Here is a 23,752-nt window from a genome sequence, read left to right as displayed (position 1 = left end):
TTGTCAAGTTTTGCCAACGGTCTGATTACATGCTTGATAAAAATAAATCCTTGCAGCCAGATTCAACATCTGCTGGACAGCCAGAACCAGAAGAGAGGTAAAAGAAACACACTCGTTTTTGGAATGACACGCTCACATATGGGTGTTAACGCTTGGATTTTCACATACTTTTGTTTGCAGAGGATTATGTAAAAACCTACACATGCACATGCATTGGGCTATAAAATCTAGACACCATGTGTAAAAAAACACATTTTTCTTGTTATGGTGAATGTGAATATTTCAGTGGAAACGATATTTTGGGGCTGATAAAAATTGTTCAGTGTGAATGTGCAGAGCTAACGGCACGCTCACAAACACACATCCTGCCTCAGCACCTTATGTATGAGAGGAGCAGATTGGTGGAGGGGCTGCCAGTCTTTTTGGTAATGATCTTGTTTGTTTATGCTCTCTCTGTTACACCCCGCTCGCTGTCTTCCCCTGTGTGTGTGTGTGTGTGTGTGTGTGTCTGTTTGTGTGGGTGTTTCTGGGTATTTTCAATTCGAGTTCCCACCAATCTCCTCACAGGAATATGATTTCAACTGTTTACAATTCTTTTTTTTTTTTCTTCTTTTTTTCTTTTTTTTTTTTACAGCCTCCTGTCATCCCCCTCACATTACTGTCTCTTTCCTTCTTTCCCGCAAATTCCCGCGCGTCTGAAGCTGAATCACACACTCCATCTCAAATCGGTGTTCCTTCTCACACAAACAATATTTCAACAACAAACACGAGACATTTCTCTGCAGTGCGTGCTGTTCATCCACCTGTGCAACTCCCCACTACCCACCCCACCCCCACCCGCCTTCCTGTGCGCGGCTCCGCTGCACGCTCCGCGGGTCGCGCGCATCGCTCCTCGTGAATCCTAATAGCGCGTAGAGCCGCAGCAGAGTCGGGTGGAACCGCCGGGTGCCCGCTGCCGAACTGGAGTGACGAGTCCACTATACGAGCTGCTGGTGAGGGTACAAGCCGCCTGTTTGAGGGTGCGTTTGGAAACGGAGTTCATCATTATTAGAACACGTTAAATCAATATGTAATTGTTTTTAAAGCATCCGGCTGATCAGACTTGTCTCTTTACCGAGTTGGATCTGTTTCATTTTCTTACATCTACTTTCAGCTCGGGGCACAGCGCCTCGTTTCAGGTCAGATATGCTGTGGTGCGTCAAAGCCGCGCTGTTCGGAGTTTCCTAACCCGTTTTATTTGCGAGGAACTTGTCAGTAGTCGCTGTGAGTGTGTTTCATTCCGCTCTCATCACCACGCCCTCACACCTAGTCTTCTGTTACCTTTCATTTTTTTTCCCGAGGAGTCCGTGTTGTAGTTGCCCAGGGTGTGTGGGATGGAGAGCGAAGTAATCCTGCCTCAAGCTCAGCACAAGGCAGCCGAAACACGACCGGAAACTGTGTGGTTGTGCACACAAAGTAAAAGCACATATTAGATAATAATTGCAGAAAATTCAATATAGATGTGAAAGTGTTCAGCAGAAAATAAGGTGATGATGTTGTCAGATATGACTGTATTGTACAATATATTCACACAGTGCATCAAGTGGTAAGCCAAATTATTTAGAATCTCGGATTTTTGACTATGTACTGGACATTCTAATAATATCCACTGTCATTGCATCACTTCCCTGGTATAGTAGGTCTAAATTGTAGAGTCCGTGTCCCTCTAATTTGCCTCCTTTAAAGAGTTAGTTTTGTCATGTGTTTGTCCCTTTCACTCTTATTCTTTACCTGTTGCCATGAATTAGTGTCACAAATAAACAATTCTATATTCCATGAAACCTCCTGGAATCCATTCATTTATCCGACGTTCCGATTTTACCTCTGCATGCATGGTCCTGCATAAACCCGACCTTTAATTTGTGTAGTCTAAACCGGAAGTCGTGGGTTTGTTCCCTTCAAACTTGACGCTGCTCCCTCGCACTGACGGGTGGAAGTCTCGATCGGAGGCGAGGCGAGTTTTTTGAGTTGCGAGCCATCTCCAGGTGTTAGTCTGATCCCGCCGCTGTCCCATCGCGTCCATTTACGCTTTGTGTTTCTCTCTCTCCACACAGAGACTTTCGGTGACCATGTGTGACTTTCCGTGGTGAGAACGGGACGCCCCGCTCTGTGAAACGGCGCTGCTGGATGGATAGGTGGATGGATGTGTACGTTCTAGGGCGCACTGGAATAACACAGTGAACAGACAGGATCAGTGTTCTCTTTGGCTCGTTTATCTGGAGTTCATCCCCGTTTTTCCCCTGGAATTGTTGCATTTTAGTGGTGGGGACGAGCAACATTTTCATTCCTCAGGCTTTGATCACCTGCTATGTGTCTAGTGTGGAACATACCTGGTGGAAGGTGTACAGCGGGATCCAGTCTGGGAGGACAGGACATCAGCAACTGATAAAGCTCCGTTTCTTCTTTATCTTCTTCTTTTTTTTTAATCTGTGCGTAATGTACGTGGAATGAAGACAGAGGATGGATATAATTTGGGAAATACTGATCATTCTTCAAGCCAATTTTATTGTCTGCATATCAGGTGAGTTATGGGCGTCATTCGGGGTCTTTTCGGGCAGGTGCATCACACAAATCTGTGTGTGAATTATCCGTAACTTTTCTCCTGACATCCTGTGAGATGACTGAGTCGAAGGGTTTGAGGAAAACAAGGATGGATTCACAACAGAAGCGCCTCGGGACGCGCTGTAGCAGGTTGTCGGGAAGATGCAAAATGTATTCTAATTTATGAGCGTGTCATGAAATAATCCTTTTATTCTGTGGTTATGGATCTTTCAGCGTGTGTGTGACAGTATGTGTGTGACGAAAGACGGTCATTGAATAGCCTCCAGGACTGGAAGCGAAGCGTTCTGACGCACGCGTGACATGGGTGGGCTTTTATAAGACAAACCATAGTGAACATGATGGATTTTTTTTGTTTTTTGTTTTTTTTGTTTTACATGCTAGAATCCTTTCTCCACTCTCCTCTCCGTCACTGTGAAGTCTCTGGGCTGCAAGCAGCGATCCAGAGTTGTTATCAAATGAAGCAGCTGTGCGCACCGGTGAGCGCACGGCACTCTGCGGTGTGCTGAGCGGATGCGGCGCTGTAGTGATGCTGCGTTCTAACAGCTCTGTGTGCGCCGTGCACACAGATGCGCCGGCGGAGCCTATCAATGGAGCGATGTTCGCTCTCACTTTTTCTTTTTTCAGCGGATACAAGACTTCGTACTTGACCGATTTTATACCGTGTGTGTTTAAACTAATTCGGAAAATCTAAGAGCACGGTATTATGGTCTTATTGTTGTGAAGAAAAAAAAAACTCATCTTTGAAGTGTAAATGTCCTCAAAGATTTTGGGGTGTTTTTTTTTTTTTCTTTTAAATCAAGGCAGATGTTAACATTTTTTTTAAAAATGATTTTCACCCAACAAGGACGCGCCGAAATCAGGAGAGGCTGCATTTAGATACAAGTTCAAAATACACAATCCGAGTGCTTATTGTTAATGTTAAAATCGGTTAAAATCAATAGAATGAATTAAACTTTACTTAGGTTTTCGAAACCCTGCTTGAAAGAGACACAGACCTGGGAATACAGTGCAGTGTAAAACGGGTGCGTCATCCACTGTATTTACGCATTACTCTGTTTCATAGCTCTGCTTTCTCTGTGCCTCGGACCTTTAGGTTGTCAGTGAGGAGAGAAGAGTTTATGTGACAGCCATGGCACCTCAGTGGCCTGGTCCCACCCTCATTCGATTGGTTTGGCCTTAAGAATCTGATTTAATTCTTGGTCAGCCAATCAGGGGCAAGATGATGCTGTCCTTCTTCATGGAGTTAAATTGGCTGGCAGTTGTAATGTTACATTCATGCCTTCACAGCAGCCATAATTGACTGTGTTAATAACAATACATAACCATATCAGCTTCTACTGTAAGGAACATAAACTATTAATACATACATTGACAGAATGAAGAACGACAAGAGACCAGCAGGGCACACAGTTAATGGAGGATGTTGAGTGAGAAGCGTCTGCTGATGTCACTATATTCACATTTGTGCACAAAGATCAGTGAACTGCTCAGCCTCTTCAGTTATTCCTCTGATGTCTCCTGTGGTTCTGGAGTGAACCAAGGACAGTATATCTCAGTTTGGACTTGAGACTTTACATTTTTGACAGCCTGTACATTGTTGTGTGTGGAGTTGAGGCAAAGGAGGTCTCATGAAAAATGTTATTAAGTTGCACTATGGGAAGTGTATGGTTCACGGTTGTTGGAGCTTGACTTACAAGGACCAAAAGTCAGGATAACTTCAGACCTCTTTTCTCACACAAATAATACATTTCTGTAGCATAACAATTTTTATACAGTATAATGGTCATCACAGCGTCAGATACAGAGATTAACCTAGTTTTGACCAAAATGTAGTTACTGTCTAAGTCTTTGTGTAGCATTGCAGATACTCTGAGCACTTTTCTGTAAGATGGATAATTTTTAAGCCAATGAAATAACCAATAATTTGTATTTTAAAAAGAAGTTTATAACCTGTAGTTTATGCTCAGAAAGGCTGAGACCTTCTCTTTACCCCTCCTCTTGGAACCCTTAAGGGACGTGTGTTTCACTTTTCTTGTGTGTTGGCTTGCCAACCATAAAGGTGCATACCTGCACCCACAGTATAAGATGTGTTGATGCTGTGATTGTTACGTCCCTTAAAGCAATTTATCACAATACAATTTCCAAGTCACCATTAAGAACCGATGATTTGCATTTCCCAATATTGTGCCAATAATTAAAATATTAACTGAGACTGAATATGTGGTAAGTATATTTAAATGATAACAAATATTTGGCCTGATATATATGGTGCATCTCTAGTTGAAAGCTTGATGGTTGAAAGCTCAGGAAAAAGCAGGTGTGTGTACCTTGAGAGTAGATTGTTCTGTGAGCTGTCAACCGGAATGAATTGGCACATTTCAAGATATAGCTGGAGTTTCCTCTAAGTCTGAATCCATTTTCAACAAGCACATTTTCAGTGCTGCTTATGCTTGGGGTGGGTTACTCAACTTGCCCCTGAATGCAGGATGAGTCATCACCATTTTCTAGCATTTTCCAGCAAATGTAATCTCTAAATACAATTTACAATACAAAAGTTTATTTTTATTTCCATCAAATTGGTAATCTTTGTCCAGATGAGCCGAGGGAATCAACAAAAAAAAAACTTTACCTAAAAGTACTGATACCAAATCTCAGTCACAAGTGAAAGTCCTACAGTGAAAATCTCACTGAAGGAAAAGTATGTATCATTTTTAAAATATACTTTATCACATGTCCCCTATCATGTCTTCTGTTTCAGTAGTTGCGCTGGAGGTTGTGATGGAACTTAATGTAAACTATATCGTAGTGGACTGACTAATGATTACTTACTCCATCCGTTTAAAAAAAACAAAAAAAAAAACATGTATCTAGAGATGTCAGAAAAAGTGTCATAGGTAGAGCGCAAAGCTACAACTTCCCACTTTGTATTTTGTCTAAAATTAAGCACAAAATTCAAAATCATAAAACAATTTTAAAAAATCAGTTTATTCAAACGATTAAAAGGCAAAGCAGTACATTTTTTTCATTTGCAAAGTTTGAAGCTTTGGAAACAATTACATGGTTTCCAAATAATGGTCTGTCATGAATGACTTAATCAACTAAATCAAATCAATTAAATGTTATTAATATAGCCCAAAATCTCAATCACATTGCCTCGATGGGCTTTACAGTCTGTACAGCGAAGGACATCCTCTGTCCATAGAACCTCGGTTCGAGTGAGGAAAAACTTGGCAGACTAAATGGATAATAAATAATAATCCATAGCAATACATCATAATTGTATAAACTCTTTGTATATTTTATTTTAAATGTAAAATGTACTAGGTTGTCAAATAATTGTAATAGAGTAAGAAGTACATTTCCCTCTGAACTGCAGTGAAGCAGAAGTAGAAAGTGGCTTGATAAGAATGACTTTAGTGTAGCCACTCACTTGAATCAATGTACATTCCATCACTTACCACTTTCTATTGTTTAGTTCAATATGTGGTTAAACTACACATGTCTACAGCAGTGATAATGCAGCAGAATCAGACTTCAAGGCAGGCTATTACCTTGCACAGTTGAACTTGGACTGTTGACATGACAGTCTCCTTAGTGCCAGGGCTCTAATCTGTGATGTAATCAAGAGGCAAAGCCTGGCGTTGCTCCAATGGCAGTGAACGAGAGACTGACTCTGTGGGCACACTGAAGACACCCATAGGGGATTTTCTGAAGAGAGGGACCTTCTAAAGCTGCGGTTCCTAACTTCTGACACTATGGGCCACACCCGAACCCCTCCATCACCACTGTTCCCAATATGCTTTGTGAGCTCTAAACAGAAAGTATAATATCACCATGGATTCAGCAAGTGTGTCAGTTCAAGCCTGGCTACATATAGAGTCTGTATATGATTACATTTTGCTAAAGGTGTGCCAAAGTAGCTGTTAGCAGTTCCATGGGTTTGTCCATGTACCAATGGATTCACATAAAGCCATAGGCAGAGTTTGGAATTTGAGCTCGGGGAAACAAACTGTTTTTAATCGACCCGAGTAACCTACTATAAAGGGTTATGTACACAGTAACGGACGACAATAGTACCAAGATTGCAATAAACCCCAACAAAACATTTAACATTTAATTCTGACCACTCAGGGTATTCTTCTTTCACACATGAGCGCACACAATTTAAAGTTGAGTTTGTTAAAGGTGAAATATCAATTTGTGTATTTGTTAAGTACATTATACAATAAAGCTTTCATTTTTTGTACACTTTTAAACCATTCTGTAGATTCATACATGAAACTGAAAACAGAAATACTCATACTCACTCATAGATCACCGCTCCTTGTTTAACACAGAGGTAGCTAGCTAAATCGCTGACCGCTAAAGAGAGGGAACTCTCTCTTATATCACACCTCACAACCAGCCATGTCACATGACTGCTCAAAAATAAATATATTATAAAATCAAACATAGAAGAAGTCAGATTTATTTTCTACATTCATTATTTATATTGAATCACTTTAAAATGTAAGTGTAAATACAGCACCCACAAGTAATTCAACAATAAATAGCCAAAGATGTTTTTTTTGCAAAGTTTGGTTTCTCAGAACTGTTCCGTGTAAACTCTCTTTCCAAACGAATCAATAAACCCAGCATCTCTGACGCGTTCAGACTTACACCAGGCCAGTTGATCATCTTCATGTGCACAGGGTAGGTGTGTGCTGCTGCAGGCTACCAGTGAGCTGGCTGTGTCATATTTGAAGTGGGTTACTGTTACTCCAGATGTGCTCAATAGGCGAAGGTGGGGGAAAAAAGAAGAACTGGAGAAGGGGTAGCGCCAGAGTCTTGTTACTTGAAGGTCGCTGGTTCGATTCCCCTGTTCAACACCTTGTATGGCAGCCATCGCCATCGGTGTAACTGTGATTCACAGGCATCCGCTAAATGCCCTAAAATGTCGTGTAAATGTAATGCTGAAACTCTCCAACGAGCTGGGGGGGAATTCAGAGTCTGGTGATTCTCTGTGAGCTTTTCTGCACAGGCAACACATTTCATATACACTTGATGTTTTGATCCATTGTTAATTTACACATTTGTAATATGGCATCTTCAATAAACCATGGTTGAGTGGAAACACATCCCTTGGGAACTGAACTACTTAACAGTGCTCCAGGATTGTTTCAGCTTGAGAAAAAGAAGGTCCAGTCAGAGCTGTCTATGTGAATGGTAATGAAAACAGTCCATAGTGAAGTCTGTAGAATATCCACATTAATCAGTTATTCATATATAAATAATAAGTGAATTATTTCTGGGCAGCTACCTAGCTACAGGGTGTTTTAAATGTATTGTTTGATTGTCCACAGCCATACAAACCAAATTCCCATTGACTGTATTGGGTTGAAGGCAGAAATCAGTACTCTCACAAGGCCAGAGGTCAGAGGTCAGGTGGCATGGGGCTTGAGGCCTCCGGATTTTTCACCAGGACCATTCCCGTAACAATCTGATCGCTTGCCCTGGCTGTAAATTAAAAACCTCTAGCAGGGCGGCCCCGGTAGACTGATGTTAATGTGAGGTCAACCTCTTGTGGAGTCCCAACTCTCAGGCCTCATGTTCAATTCTGATTCGTCAACATCTTTTATTTCCTCCTGTCCTTCTCTCATCAAAAATGAGTGGAACAAATATTGCAATTCCTTGTTTTCCTTCAGTTGTTCTGCATTCATTTGAGTGAACATTTGGTTAGAGGAAGCTCTGGGGTTTATGGGAAATCATGTCCTCTTTTTTCATACTAGTCCTTGTTCTATCAATGCTACAGGCATGAGATGGAGGGAAGTAATCGTCTTGACTATGGTGTCATTTCATTAAGGATGATTAATTGTATACCATGGTTTCATGGTTATCTGACAATGGTCCTTTGATGTTACATGGGCTACATATAGAACGTTTGAAGTTGAAACTCCTCCTCAGCCTCTATATTAAACCATAATGTCTGTTTCATCTGGCACATAGTCGTTGGATCATTGGACTGAACTCAGCTGTAAAATAGGATGCTTTATGCTACTGATAATTGCCAGCCAAACATCAGCAAAGAACAGTAAATATGAGCCACAGGAACTTAGGTTTAAATGCCCTGTTTTTTTTTCCTTCAGATGATCTTGAATTACAATCTAATAATAGCTGTGATGGAGGAAGCCTCATTTCTAATGCATGCTGATGGTTTGCCATATATCTGTGTACGCGGTATTCCACAGAGGCAGTGAATACAGAATGTGCAACGATGATAATATAAAACAGTTATATGGAAGGAAAGCAGGGCCACAGTAACCAATTGCTGGCGCCAGGTACAAAAACAAGGCCGTTGGGCCCCCAGTTTTTCTTTCTCTACACGCTCCAAACCAGGAATAGGCATTACCAAAAGATGTGTCAGATAAAGCAATAACTGGACCAGAATTTCCAATATTGATATAGATACTGACGCCTTTTATCATTAACAGTAGAAAATACTATCGTGGAGGCTGTGTGGCTGTTAATGATGTATGAATGAGCCTAATGAATCATTAACAGGCGCCTCTTGACATTTTCATCACCACCTAATGATTTTCAAAACATTAGGCATTTCTTTCCCTTTTCTCTGTCATTTATGAAAGCACATCCATTTAACAAAAATTAAAAACAAGACAATTGACAAATTGTTAACAACCAATTATTATGTGTATTCTCTGTACTAATGAGTTGATTATACGTGCCTGCAAACGCAGCATCAGAGAAGACAATGCACTTCAAAGAGTGTCCATGTGCCCGGAAACTGATCTAATGTTAGACAAATCCAATGTTTTTTTTTAGTTTTTTTTTTTTTTATCAGTACCTCAAACAAGGCTGGTAGTGTTGATACTTAATCAATCAGACCACTTCTATTCTACTTCTTTTTTTCCCTTCCCAATCCCAATACACCCCTTGCCCTTATCCCTTAGCCACCATTTTGCGCAGTCGAAAAGTAGGATGAAGAGATCTTGCCCACCGAACAGATGTTTTTCAGAGGCACGCTTCAAACCAAGGGCTTTGAGTAACTTTGAATGTATTATAGGGCCTTGGAGGCCGGGATCAGCGTAAGTTTCTTAGTAGGTTGGCGTAGACTCTCAGGGCTCTGGTGAGTTTGACAGCCACAGGACTGACAACTCTGGAAATGGGTAAAAGGACCAACGTGCCTGGGTATAAGCAGGGGCCCGGTGGCTTCCTCCATGTGTTGGGGCTCCCTCACACTAAGCAGAGCAGACTGGTCTCTTGCTCCGTCTGGCTGCTGTTCTGAGGGTGGTGTCTGAAGGAAAGGCTGACGGTAAAAGTGAGCAGAATGCTGCAAAAACTGCCAGGAACTGTGGACCCCTGTCAGAAACCACATCCCTGGGGAAACCATCGAGGAGAAACACGTGATGCAACATTTCCTCATAGGTCTCCTTTGCTGAGGGTCACTTCCACAGAGGGATGAAATGAACCATTTCAGAGAATCTGTCCACCACAATGAGAATGGAGGCGTTACCTTCGGTGGAGGGCAGTCCAGTAATGAATCTCACTGAAATGTCTTACCAGGGTCAACATAGCACATGGAGCAGACGGGCTGACCAGGAGCTAGATAAAAAAAAATACATTTTAATAAATCACAGCACTGTGACGCAAAGTGTGCAAGAGTTTAAGTGAATGGGCTTAAACACCCCAAACTGTTAGTGTGTTCCTTTACAGCCCATTGCATTGAATTGTATCAGTTCATTTACAAACCACAAAGTGAACAACAGGCTCTCGGTGAGCAGAGTCTGGGGCCCTGCAGTCATGACTCGCTGTGCCTGTTTAATAACTCAGCGATGATGTAATAAGAAAACTCAAAAGCTATTTTTGTATGTCAAAGATGAATTATGAACAATAATCTACCTTCTTTACTGGCAGTGATTTAGTCTGTTTCAGGTTCTTGATGATTACAGCCTCGATTTGTCTTGTTTGGGGAGATCACAAGTATTGATTTAACTGTCCACCACTATAAAACTAATCAGGCTGCCTTTAGGCTCTAATGACCAAATCAAAGATCAGAAATTCAGACCATCCAGATACACAGAAGAGTCAGACTGTTTCAAATTTTCCAGAGGAAAAAAAGAGTATCGATTTTTTCCCGGGCTCCAGTTGGGGCGAGATCTATAAAGACTTGTTGTGCGTGCTTTTACACAGCTTATTTCTTTAATAGCAAAAGGCCAGAGCAGGAATATGTTGTCGTTGTGCTATGTTAGAGCACGCATTCAGAGGATTTTCACCTCTCCTCTTTTACAGTATCTTTTCTGCTGCAGCATTAGTTTGCTTCTTCTGCGTGCAAGTGCGCATAAAGCCAGTCCTAAATAGGATTTGACGTTTTATGCCCGGTAAACAGTTTTGTTTGCTGTTCTCCATCTGTTCAGAATGCCGATTTCACTTCTCATCTTCGCCTTAACATGTTCTCAGCAGAAATCCTCCCATCCTCCACACACTGTGACAGACTGGGATAAAAAGACTGACTCTTTTTCATTTTATGAAGCAAGCCAAAAATACAGAAGATGATTTGTGTTTACTTTTTTTTACATAAATTGGCTTGTATGTGTGTATATATATATAAATATATATATTTATATATATATATATATGTATATATATATTTATATATAGTTTATGAATGATATGAGACTTTAACTGCACTTTAACACTGATGTAAACTTTAACAAGCATAAACTGTGACACAATAAACCAAAGGCTTACAACGACCCTATAACGTATAAAGGGGATGGAAAACTAATAGCATTTTAACTGACATACAAGCAGGAAGCGCAGCCAACAGGTTGAAATAACACCTGAATAGGACTAAAGTAAACTTTACAAATGTCCCTGATGAATTTAAGGTGGAGTAACAGTAACTTACGTCGACTCGAGCTATTTACTGATTATCAAACAATGCAGCTATCATCCGAAGTAAGCTAGCAAGTTAACACTCTGCTCCAACAATGGTAACTACGATGCATTAAACTATTCATTTGGCGATCAGGCTCCACCATGCCGTATTAACAGACAGCGTTCCGAGACCTGACGGACAGGTAAATGGCATTTTGCTCCCACCAAATTTTGACTCCCCCTCGTGAACATGACTTGACTTGAGACTGTCGTTGAAAAAGTTAGAGGCCTGGCTTTGACACTTGACACCTGACTTAATATTTCCCTTGAGACAAGGACGTGGCTTCAAGGCAGCCCTGCTGAACGGCAGTTTGATGTAGTGTCTTGTTTGCTGAATTTCCAAAGTAGCATCGACAACTAGCCTTTAAATGCTACTTGAAGGGTGCGCTGGCTTCTAAATACTTTTTTTGTCATGTGAAACTGAATGGGATGCAAGTCAGAATATGTCTCCAAAGGGAGGACTTTTTAGGAGATTTAGGAGCTTTTCAACTGATACTCATAGTCAGAGAGACGTAAGATGGCACATCACATGACCAAAGTGTCGAATGTAGGTCATCCTATAACTGGAGTTTCTGTCTCACTTCAAAGACGATTTGTAGTGCTGGATGTTCCATTCTTGTTGTCTCCAGTGGCCACTAAGTCTCTTGTCCAGTGTTACTCACATTATCCCCTACAACTGTCCTATACAATGTCAAACAACAAGAAAAATCCTGAGGTGATGAACAATTGTGCTCTAAGGGCCTAAGCTAACCTGTTATCGTTAAAGAACTTTAAAACTTGTGAAAGCCGTAAAACAGACTTAATTTTCTGAGCTCCCTACAGGAAAGCTGACAGTGCATAAACAGGAATTTATCCTTTTTTTCTTCATATAACTTGAACGCTCACCCTGGCATGCAAAAACAAGCTCTTATGTTGTCAGCCATAGTGCTACTGCAGCAATCCTTTGGCACAGCAGTTTTTATGTCAGTTGGATGTCTGTCTCCCATGACAGCCTGACAACCTGTTCAAGTGCCGAGAGTGTTTTCTGTTTTTCAACTCATCTTCTTTCTCCCCCCCCCTCTTTTAACCAATCTGTGCATTTCCTTTCCGCCCTCCGGAGCTGCAGCTAAAATGGAATTTCAGCTTGCAGAAAATGTTTGATGGGAGTGTTGAAAGTTTATAAAATTCAATACTGAATTCTTGTGTAGAAGAAGCATTGGGACTGCAAAAGGCAGTAATGAAGTCCCCACCTCATGCATTACTTGAAAATTTCAAAACAAGCTGTGCAAGCCAAGTATTGGCTCCAAGGCAAAGTAATATCAACACCTGATTGCTTCCAGGGACAGAGGCACATTAGCGGCTCCGCTTCCCCTGCTGAACCTCATTTTCTGAGCCACTGTGACCACCAAAGATAATCACACGTTACCTTCAGAGAAAAACGTGGCCTCAGGGCAGCTTAGAAATTTAAATGGGATGATGAAATCACAGGGTAGGGGCCTTTGGTGTATTCGTGACAATAACACGTGTCTCCACCAGCCGGCCATATGCCACCAAGCAAACATCCGTGTTACTAAGGACGCCTGCAGTCACTCTCTGCTCTGCTCTGCTCGGCTCTGAGTGTATGTAGCCCAGTTAGCAGTTTGCTGCTTTTTCTATTTATCACATGTGTAAAAGTGCTTTAAAAGTGCTTTACTTTGCATATTGTATATTTCACATGTATACATTTCTTTATTAGACTTTCTGTGGACAGCAAAGGAAGAATTTCATTGCATAATTGAGAACATGTTTCTTTATTCTGCATATGACAATAAACACTTTGAATCTTGAATCAGTGGCACATGGTGCCTGCAGTGTATTTCTGCTTGAATCTCTGCCCACCAACTTCTGCATGGCAGTCTGGTCATTGTCATTGTGTGTGTGCTGCCCTTTTGCTACCCTTCTGAGCACCAACAGTTTGAACTGTGAAGTCATTTTGACTGCTCTTAAATTCAATGGTCAAAATAAAGATGTAAAGAGTTTATCTCTGAACCTGATCTTGAATCCACATTACTTCAACTTTCAACACCAAAGTTATAAACAACTTAAAACTCAAAGATTTGTTTAAGATCTGCAATTATATTCTCTTGACATGTTCACAACCTGCAGCTACAACCTGAAAATGAGATGAACAGCATCAAATGCTGATTAAATATGTATAGACACTTTAAAATAAATGCCGTAACATAAATCATTTTATGCAGTTATTTTTATTCATGAGCAACAGGAGATTTAAAAATGTTAGGTTTTTACAAACAGTTTGCATGTTATGCTGAATATTATCACCTTTGGACCTTCAAATGGTCATGGTGTGGTTAGGTTAGGCTCCAAAACTACCAGGGTTAGGTTTAGGAGAAGATTCTGCTTTATGTTAAGATAATGTTCAGTCAGGTCACTTACCTTAAATTACTTACATGTCAAAGAAAATTTGGCCAAACACGGTGCGTCTCCTAGGGGAAAGGTCCTGCATATGACCTAAGCAACTATAGCCTCAATCCTATAGCTACAGCTGCCTCGATTTTCCCCTCCCATCCAACTGCCATTCGGCTAGCAGTCCTCCCCTCTTCATGGGGGTGTGTCTAGATTCCACTGTAGTACCTGGGCGTTCACTTGAACAATAAACTGGACTGGACTGATCATACTGCAGCAACCTATAAGAAAGGTCAGAGCAGACTCCATCTGCTGAGGAAGCTCAGGTCCTTTGGAGTGCAGGAGGCACTCCTGAGGACTTTCTATGACTCTGTGGGAGCATCAGCCATTTTCTATGGAGTAGTCTGCTGGAGCAGCATCTCAGCAGCAGATAGGAAGAGACTGGATAAACTCATCAAGAAGGCCAGCTCTATTCTGGGATGCCTTCTTGACACAGTGCAGGTGGTGGGAGAGAGCAGGATGATGGACAAGCTGTCATCGCTGCTGGAGCAGGAGTCCCGCCCCCTGCAGGTCACTATCACAGCACTGGGCAGCTCCTTCAGTGATAGACTGATGCACCCCAAGTGTGTGAAGGAGAGGTATCACAGGTCCTTACTTCCTTCCTGCTGCTGTCAGACTGTACAACCAGCACTGCTCCCAGTAGACCTTTGCACTAACTGGGCAATTTTCATACTCATATTTATTATTTATGACTAACAATACACTGCCCACACTGTTTATAATTACACTGTTTATATTTATACATATTATGTATATACAGTTTTATTTCCATATCTGCTCTAGCTCTTCTTCATACCTTTTTATTATATTGTTTATTTTATTATGTTTATTATGATTTATTGTTATATTAAACTGTCCTTTGACTGCTGTGATGCACAAATTTCCCCTTTTTGCGTGAATAGATACATTTCTGATTCTAGACACGTCCATTCATTCAAATGCGTGGTGTCACCATCACAAAAAGACATATACAACACAGATACCGTTTAGATACTTTAAAATAGTTCTACCCTATTACATCTCAGTGGCAAATATTAATGTGTTTAAGCACATGACATCAGTCAATGAAGGTCTTTCTGTTCTGTTTAAAATATCTCTCTGGTGCAACCCAGTAGCTCAGTTGGTAGAGCATCGACCCACATACAGGCACCCTGCAGAGTCCCAGGGTTCGAGCCTGACCTGTGGTCTCTTGCTGTGTGTCATCACCCTTCCTACCCACCCCACGATCTGTTTCACAGTTTCATTAGGGTTTTTTTAGCTTCCGATTTCATAGTACATAAACAAAAGTGATGATTACAAGGCAGTGTTGTAACAGCTTCATGTGTTGTAGGCATAGCCAGGTTCAAACAGTTTGATCGAAGCGAGAGTGTTCCCGGCAGCTCTTGCTCTCGCTCTTGAGATCTGTCTGTGCTCTTTGTCTCTGTGGAAGCATGCTGACAAAATGCAGGACAAAATTCTCAAGTCGATTTGACAGCCCTGCAGCCGCCGGATGAGTGTGGGGGCCGGGGAGACCTGTTGGGATGTCCATTGAATGAGAACAAAGAACTGCACTGTAATGCTTATGATGTGTTAGGTCTCTGTCAACTCCCAAGATACGCAGAGGATGTATGTGAACACACTTTTAGAAACTGATTGCATCTCTTTTATCATCCGCCACTGCATGGCGAATTTCAGATAAAAAAAAAAAATATATATATATATATTTATATATATGTATATATATATATATATATATATATATATATAAAGAAGAAGAAGAATATATATGTATATATATACATGTATATATATATATATATGTATATATATATATATATATATATATATATACTATATATATATATATATATATGCATCTGCCATGTGTTTGGCTTGCAAATGATATTTGAGACTTGACGTACTTCAATGGTAACTCAATTCATGTCGACAGTACGTGCAGATAACTTTTGTCCTATCGACCGAACCATCTGGCAGTGTTTTGAAAATGAATTTGCCGTTCATAAGTCCTTTCTCCATTTCCTTTCACTTTCGCTTTTCAGTCCACTGAGTTTTTCCCGAACGCCAACCCTGCTTCTTCTTCTTCTGATTCCCTTTCTTATTCTTCTGCCACCCTCTGGATCAAGACTACAGGTGCCACCGACGGCCGTAAATCAAACAATGCGCGTTTCTTTTTTAATTTAATACCAAGAGTTAATTGCGCGTTAAAAAAATTAACGGCGTCAAGAGGATGTTGCGTTATTAATGTGTTATTATGTTAACTTTGACAGTCCTAATATATACACATATATATATATATATATATATATATATATATATATATATACATATATACATATATATACACAATAATATACAGTGCAAATCAATTTTCAGTTTCTGTGGAAAATATGTCACCTGAGCGTCGGGTAACCGCCCACACCCAGTGAAATATCCAAACCAAAGATGATCACGGACATAGTATATTTATATGTCGGAGGGGGTTTGGGATAATGCCTGAGAAGTGGAGCTGTGACTGTTTTGAGGTGAGGGTTTGGTCATTGCTGTTTATTTTACTCTTGACAGCACCGAACTTTCCAAGTTATGCCACGAGAAAAAGAAACTGCTTATGATTCCACCCATGACTGCAAGGTTTGTGTAGTTTTTCTGTTTTATAACCTTCAGTAAATGTCTAAAGGGTGGAGAACACCCCCTTTCATCTTTCATCTTACTTTTTCAGTTAGTTCTCGTTGCTTGTGTCTGGCTGAACACTTGAAGATGTGTTTGTTTTCATCTGAACTTTCCTTGAGCTGTGTGTCTTTGCTGACACAAATAAATGCAGGTGGCTGCTGCTTGTGAAGAGAGGTTTTGGCAATTTTTCCAACAAAGGAAAAAAAACTTCTTGACATTTAGTCTGTGTGCACAGTAAATATGTCTGCATGGCTGGTATGTGGCCTGCTCTTCACCTCCAGCCGTTTTCGATCCTTTAATAGAAAAAAGACTGCCCAGACCATAGAATTAGAGCACTGCCCATTTGTTCAAATGTGTCACTTTATCAATGTTTATACTTCCCTGACCTACCAACCTCTTCTGCGAGCAATAATAATGACTGTCCCCGCTCAAAAGCACAGATGGATGAAGGTAAAATGCTTTAAGGTTCCGGCAAGGCCTCTTAGTCCTGAGTTTGGAAGCAATTGACTTTGGAAGTTTTCGTTGTCTAACTGCATCTAACAGTAACCTTACAACTGCTCTGATAAAAAATTGTCACGTTCAAAAGATCAAATTACTCATCTTTCCGTTTGTACTTTTAGTTATTTGGCCAACAAATTTGCCGTTTCAGTTGAGTCTCAACTAGATTCCAGCAGCAGCAGGCAGCTGTTTTCAGAATAAAAGCTGAAAAAGAACCTACCGCACTCTAAAGCACCAAGCAGCAGTTAGCAATGTACAGTATTTAGCAGCTCAACAGACAGATACTTCCTCAGGAACCCATAAATCAGGAATATTCGACTACTTGGATCCATTTACTGCAGTGTATTGTTGTCGTGCGGTCGTTTCTGAGGTTGATAAAACTCTGTAAATTAGCGGTCTGCTAACTTGATCTCTCGAGAGGGAGTCTAACACAGTTTCACTGTGATTTAGACCATGGATTAAACTTGCACCGGAATATCCCTTTAAATGTTACCCACTTTATTTTGACTCCCTCTGCTTAAACATGAGGTAAAACCTAAGAGTATTTTTTTTTTCTTTGGTATGACAACAGACATGACTAATGAATGGGCAAATTAGCCTACTACCAAAATGACCATAGGGCTTAATTAAGGATGTTAAAGGGCTGCATTCAAGACAGTCCTCACGAGAATATAGTTGTGTAAATGTGTGTGTGTGTGTGTGTGTGTGTGTGTGTGTGTGTGTGTGTGTGTGGGCATGTGTGAGTGAGTGACCACCTTGCCTGTCCCCAAGCAGCCGTAGCTCATCCCATCAGCTGCTCAGGAATCTGAAGTCTATCAGCCAGCTGGAGTGAGACGACCTCCACGCCAGCTATAATTTACCACAGGGAGATGGAATTGAGAATGTTTGTACGTGTGTGTGTGTGTGCGTGCATGTGTGTATTTGTGAAGGATTGACGCAGCCAGAAAGACCAAAATGAGTAAGTCGGTGATGGGGACTGGCAGAGAAAACAGGGACAGAAATACGGAGAGAACACAGCGGCTGGGGTGTCAGCGGTGACTAAGATCATTGTACTGCAGGTGTACAGTGAATTTTCATGAGCACCAATCACAAAGCAGTCCTGCTTGCACCGTACAACAGCAACAACCAAGTGCCCCAATTCAATCTCCACCACACACAGGCCCTGTCAGGGGAGCCAAATCTCCAGCTGCTAATCTGATAATCCTGTGCAGATGTGTGTCCTGCAGCAGGAATGGGAATAGAGTGTGTTTGTGTGAGAGGGATGGAGTAAGTGAGTATGTTCTACAGTAAGTGGGTGGGTGATACAGAGAGCTGGTGTTTATACAGGCTTCACTTTCCCTTTTCTGTCTGTGACAGTAGCACAGTAGCTGTTTGTTTTTGAATGTCACCAGTTCTGCAGGAAGAGTCTGCACCGGTGTTTACACAATCTGTCGTGGGTTTAACACAGCAGAGAAAAAGTGTTTGGTCAGGACTTAAATCTGAAAAAAAAACTGATACTATCACATTTTCAGTATATATGGTCCTGGTGGAAGTGATGGTGTAAGCTCCATTTGTAGTCTTTTAAACCAAGTGGATCAATTGTGTCAATATCCGATTTCCTATCCAAATACTATTAGCAATAAAACATTGTTGAATTCTTCAATACCAAAGGTAATCCAAGTGATTGTTGTCAGTATCAAGAGTATCAGCAGGGAATGATAGTGGCTCAAGCAGCATTACTTGCCATTGTGTATATCCACTGAAATATAAATGATTCTTGAAAAAAATAACAGGGGAAGGTGTTGGCAGTATGAGAAGACCAGGCGACGTCCTGTTGTCTGCCTGGGAGGGCTGCTGCATTGTTCCAAGGTGGTTATGGAATACCAGCCTTGATAAGTAGTCCACATTTACCTTACACTGTAGAGGAGAATTCGGCCGATAGTCGAACCTCGGATTCAGGAGGAACAATGCGGTTTTCGTCCGGGCCGTGGAACACTGGACCAGCTCTATACCCTCCGCAGGGTGCTTGAGGGTTCATGGGAGTTTGCCCAACCAGTCCACATGTGTTTTGTGGACTTGGAGAAAGCATTTGACCGTGTCCCTTGTGGCATTCTGTGGGAGGTGCTCCGGAAGTATGGGGTCGGAGGCCCTCAGTTAAGGGCTGTACGGTCCTTGTACGACCGGAGCAAGAGCTTGGTTCGCATTGCCGGCAGTAAGTCAGACCTGTTCCCAGTGCATGTTGAACTCCGGCAGGGCTGCCCTTTGTCACCGGTTCTGTTCATTATTTTTATAGACAGAATTTCTAGGCGCAGCCACGGGCAGGAGGGGGTCTGGTTCGGGAGCCACATCTCTGCTTTTCGCGGATGATGTGGTCTTGTTGGCTCCTTCGAGCCAGGACCTCCAGCATGTCCTGGGGCGGTTGGCAGCCGAGTGTGAAGCGGCTGGGATGAGAATCAGCACCTCCAAATCCGAGGCCATGGTTCTCGACCGGAAAAAGGTGGCTAGCTCCCTCCGGGTTGGGGGAGAGTTTAAGAATGTTGGGGTCTTGTTCACGAGTGAGGGAAGGATGGAACGTGAGATTGACAGACGGATCGGTGCAGCGGCCGCAGTAATGCGGTCATTGTATCGGTCTGTTGTGGTGAAGAGAGAGCTGAGTCGAAAGGCGAAGCTCTCGATTTACCAGTCAATCTACGTTCCTACCCTCACCTAAGGCCATGAACTTTGGGTCATGACCAAAAGAATAAGATACCGGATACAAGTGGCTGAAATGAGTTTCCTCCACAGGGTGGCAGGGCACTCCTAGGGTGAGGAGCTCTGTCACCCGGGAGGAGCTCGGAGTAGAGCCGCTGCTCCTCCACATCAAGAGGAGCCAGCTGAGGTGGCTCCGACATCTGTTTCGGATGCCCGCGGGACGCCTCCCTCGGGAGGTGTTCCTGGCATGTCCCGCCGGGAGGAGACCCCAAGGAAGACCCAGGACATGCTGGTGTGACTGTGTCACTCAGCTGGCCTGGGAACGCCTTGGGATCCTCCCGGAAGAGCTGGAGGAAGTGTTCGGGGAGAGGGAAATCTGGGTGTCCCTGCTCAGGCAGCTGCCCCCGCGACCCGGCCCCAGATAAGCGGACGAAAATGGATGGATGGATTAAATATATGGTATGTAATACAAAACATTTTCTTGCCAAAAAAGTATTTAAGTACAACTAAAAGAAAAAATGCATATATTTACATGTATGCTGTGTACAATGGACTGATTTATCGGATACAGTACTAAGGATTTTTCAGATTATTGCATATTTTTGTGTTTAAAATAAAAAAAAAAATCTTGTTACGGTGCTACCTTGACTCTAATGCTGCATCAAATCTGCAAATGAATAAACTAAAATAATCAGATGAATGTAATAGATCAAAAAGTACAAAATGTGCTTGTACAACATAGTGGAGTTGAAGTATAAAGTGTCAGAAATACAAAATTACAATTAGCTTAAGAATGTACTCAAGAACAGCACTTGAGTAAATGTACTTTGTTACATTTCGTCAATGGTTAGAGTTTAGCCAGAGAGTTTTGCGAGTGAACTGAATAAACCAGAACTGACCCAAATCTGGGCCACAGTTCATTTTATTCTTGTCGGCTGGATCTGACCCAGACTTGGTCTAGTCTTAGTTTATTTTAGTTCTGCCTTGGCTGAAATGTGGCCGTGTTATGTTATGGCCCACGTTTGATTTAGATCTGGATAAGGGTGTCTGGTAAAAGTTTTCCTCTCTGGGCATTCCTTTCTTTTTCCAGATTTCCTCTCATGCAGGTAATAGCGTAGCTAAAAATCCAATCAGAGTTATTTCTCTGCACTGAGGCTGCCAGATCCACAAAAGGGGATCAACAGCAAGGCCAAAAGTTCAACAGCGCCTGACATTGGCCAACGGTCAACTGTCCTGGTCTGTCGGGGCCTTATAACTTCCTCCAACCTCAGTCATTTGTTAGCATTTGTCTTTACTTTTTACGGTTGGCTTTAAAGCCAGTCTCTGTTAGGTAAGTGAGTTCCTGTGTTTAAAGTTGCACTGTGTCTCTGTCCTGTGTTAAATAATGCTTGAATGACTAAGTAAGGTAAACTGTGAGGGCACTGCAGGAGACTCGATTCACTGGAGCTATTCTTGGCGCTGGGTATGAGTGCTGAGACAGAGTGGCCTGTAGCCGAGCTGTTACACATTGTGGTAAGTAGAGTGTCTAGTCACTGGCACAGGTACACAGGGTTTTATGGCTTTCAGCTCAATAGGATCAGGGGCCAGGGAGGACAAAGGTGCTCACCTTCTTTAAACCCCCCTCAATTATTGATGGGTGCTTCCCGTTTTCTGCTTCACCTCCTTTTTCGGGCTCAACACAAACAAAATAATGCATCTTCTTTTTTGCTGCACTCAAAGTTTTGAAGATAAGAAGTGGGGCAGAGTGTAGGCAGTGGGCAAACAGAAAGAGTGTCTTCTTGTCAGTTTTAGAGTTGAATCAGCAATCCAAAAACACTTTTCTGTCCAGCTCTAGTGAACACACCTCTGACACCCTCCTGATACGAGGTGTGAAAGAACCACTCTGTTGACCCAACTTTGCCCATTAGTGGTGATGGAGCCATCTGATATTGGATTGTGTGTTAGGGGAGTTCAGTGGAACTGTTTGGGCTGAGGGGACCAAGTAAATACAATACAGTAATAAGTTATTGTGGTGGCTGAAATATGTAACTTTCTAACTTTCAGTCTGGTTATATCTGCATCCCCCTGTTTGCCAGAAAAATATTTTTTCAGTCGGGTTTGGGGACATGTAGGAAAACAAAGATATAGTGTCTGGAACAACACTTTCAGCTGTCTTGTTGAGGCCTAGATTTAGGTTCTGTCTCCACCCTACATACTACATATGTATGTTGATGCTACCCCTCAGGCTTTTGTGTGCAATGGCATGTACACCAGTGTCAATTGACTCCGCAATGGACTCGGGTTTTTTATTACCTCAGCTCCACTTGGCAAAGTCATGACGTGTTATCAACATCCGATGGTGGCACATAAATAAGGAAGGAAACAGTGTCGGAGGTGGAGCCCCGTTCATTAAAAGCTGCTCAGTGATGTTTTGAAGCCAAATAATTAAATCGTGCGGCTCTTCTGGACTTTTCAAATGTTATTGGACTGAATGGCTCAAATTATTATAGTGAAACGGGTCATTTCCCGGGGATGGTGATTATGAAAATGGTCTTGAGACCCAAAGTTAGTGCTATAGGTTTTTATATTCTCTTGTGTGTGGGATAAGCTTGACTGGTGTGATTGGCATGTTGCTCACTGACCAGAGTAGAATAAGTAACACACCAATGAGCACTGTGACAAAAAAATAGAGATTACACTCATCCTAGTCCTAGCTGAAACAGTGGAGGCTCCGCTTCAGCCAACTTAGTCTTTGCTGCTTTCATTCCCCAAACCCTGATGTCGTTGTCACCTATGATTTAAACTTGACTCATGTGTTTTGAGCTTGGTTATATAGTTGTTTGCCAAAGGTGCCAAAGTCAGAAATGTTCACATTCTACGTGGCTATAACTGTTATTCAATTAGCAGCAACCAAAAGTCAAAATCAAGAAATGACAAACGTGATGAAACACAGGACACATGTGAAACACACAATATGCTGGGCACAAAATTACTATCCTTTAAATACATAAAGACCATTTTTCACACAGACTTGGACCCATGATCCATATGTAAGTGTGTAGCAGGTGTATTCATGACTACTGAAGAATACTATAGAGACATACCGTAAAATAATCACATCATTTCACCAGAGATAACAATCTTAGCTGCTTCCCCGAAATCAATGCAGCATGGAAACTGATACGAGCTGTTTACACTGATGTAATACACTTGTAATCAGACGTGACTGTCAGTCGTAACAGAAGCTTTATCTTTTTAATTATGGGACTGAGGCCAACACATTCTCTATTAATGTTATTGTTAGCTTACACTATCAACTTAATTTTGGTATGCCAGGAATTACAGGTGATGTCAAAGGAGAGTAATACGTTTATGTGTGTCTCTCAGAGATCAGAGAAGGATTCAAGACTGATTTGTTTAAGTCACGTTATGTATATATCTTGAAATGCAAGAAACTATTCTTTCTTTCTTTCTTTCTTTCTTTCTTTCTACACACCTAAATGAGGCAGTAGCTACATCTAATCATGACAGAGGATGCTCAGCTCACTAACTACCTTAGCGTTACTGTTTGGTGGCAGTTTGGGCTAGGCTGTTATAGAGCCCAAGAGAAAGAGAAATATAAAAATCAAAACAAAGTTAATTTTCATTATGTTATTGTACTGTGCTGATCAATGAAAAACCTTTCTCAAAATAATACACTAATACACGAAACATCAGAAATACCATATTTCCATTTCCATGTTATTTACCATTTGAGTTTTGACTGATGCTCATTTGATTACGTCATCTTGTTGCACCCTCATCTTTTGCAGTGGTTTAATGGCACTGATCTGGAGAAGTACTGGCACCAAGGTTATTTTGATGAACTCCAATTAATCACATAACAGTAGCAGACAGGAACATACAATAACTTACTTGTTGTTTTGCACTTTTCCACAAAATTCAGTTAAAATGTGTG

General features: G+C 41.6%; 1 protein-coding gene across 3 annotated transcripts in view; it reads left to right on the top strand.

Moving 5' to 3' along the window:
• The first annotated feature begins 875 nt into the window (after positions 1–875).
• ca10a (carbonic anhydrase Xa) overlaps positions 876–23,752 on the top strand; it is a 240,432-nt gene continuing 217,555 nt past the window's right edge. The window contains exons 1-2 of one of the 3 annotated variants that reach the window (XM_030401370.1): positions 876–992; positions 2,094–2,560. In XM_030401370.1, the coding sequence (XP_030257230.1) occupies positions 2,500–2,560 (61 nt within the window). In that variant the 5' untranslated portion in view covers positions 876–992; positions 2,094–2,499. Of the gene's footprint in view, positions 1,020–1,933; positions 2,561–23,752 lie in introns of those variants that run through there. The other 2 variants (XM_030401369.1, XM_030401368.1) reach the window with 2 other exon arrangements.

Source organism: Sparus aurata, chromosome 20, assembly GCF_900880675.1.
Source record: "Sparus aurata chromosome 20, fSpaAur1.1, whole genome shotgun sequence".
NCBI lineage: Eukaryota > Metazoa > Chordata > Actinopteri > Spariformes > Sparidae > Sparus > Sparus aurata.
Note: the sequence above shows the minus strand (reverse complement) of the source record. Positions and strands in the feature narration are given on the sequence as shown.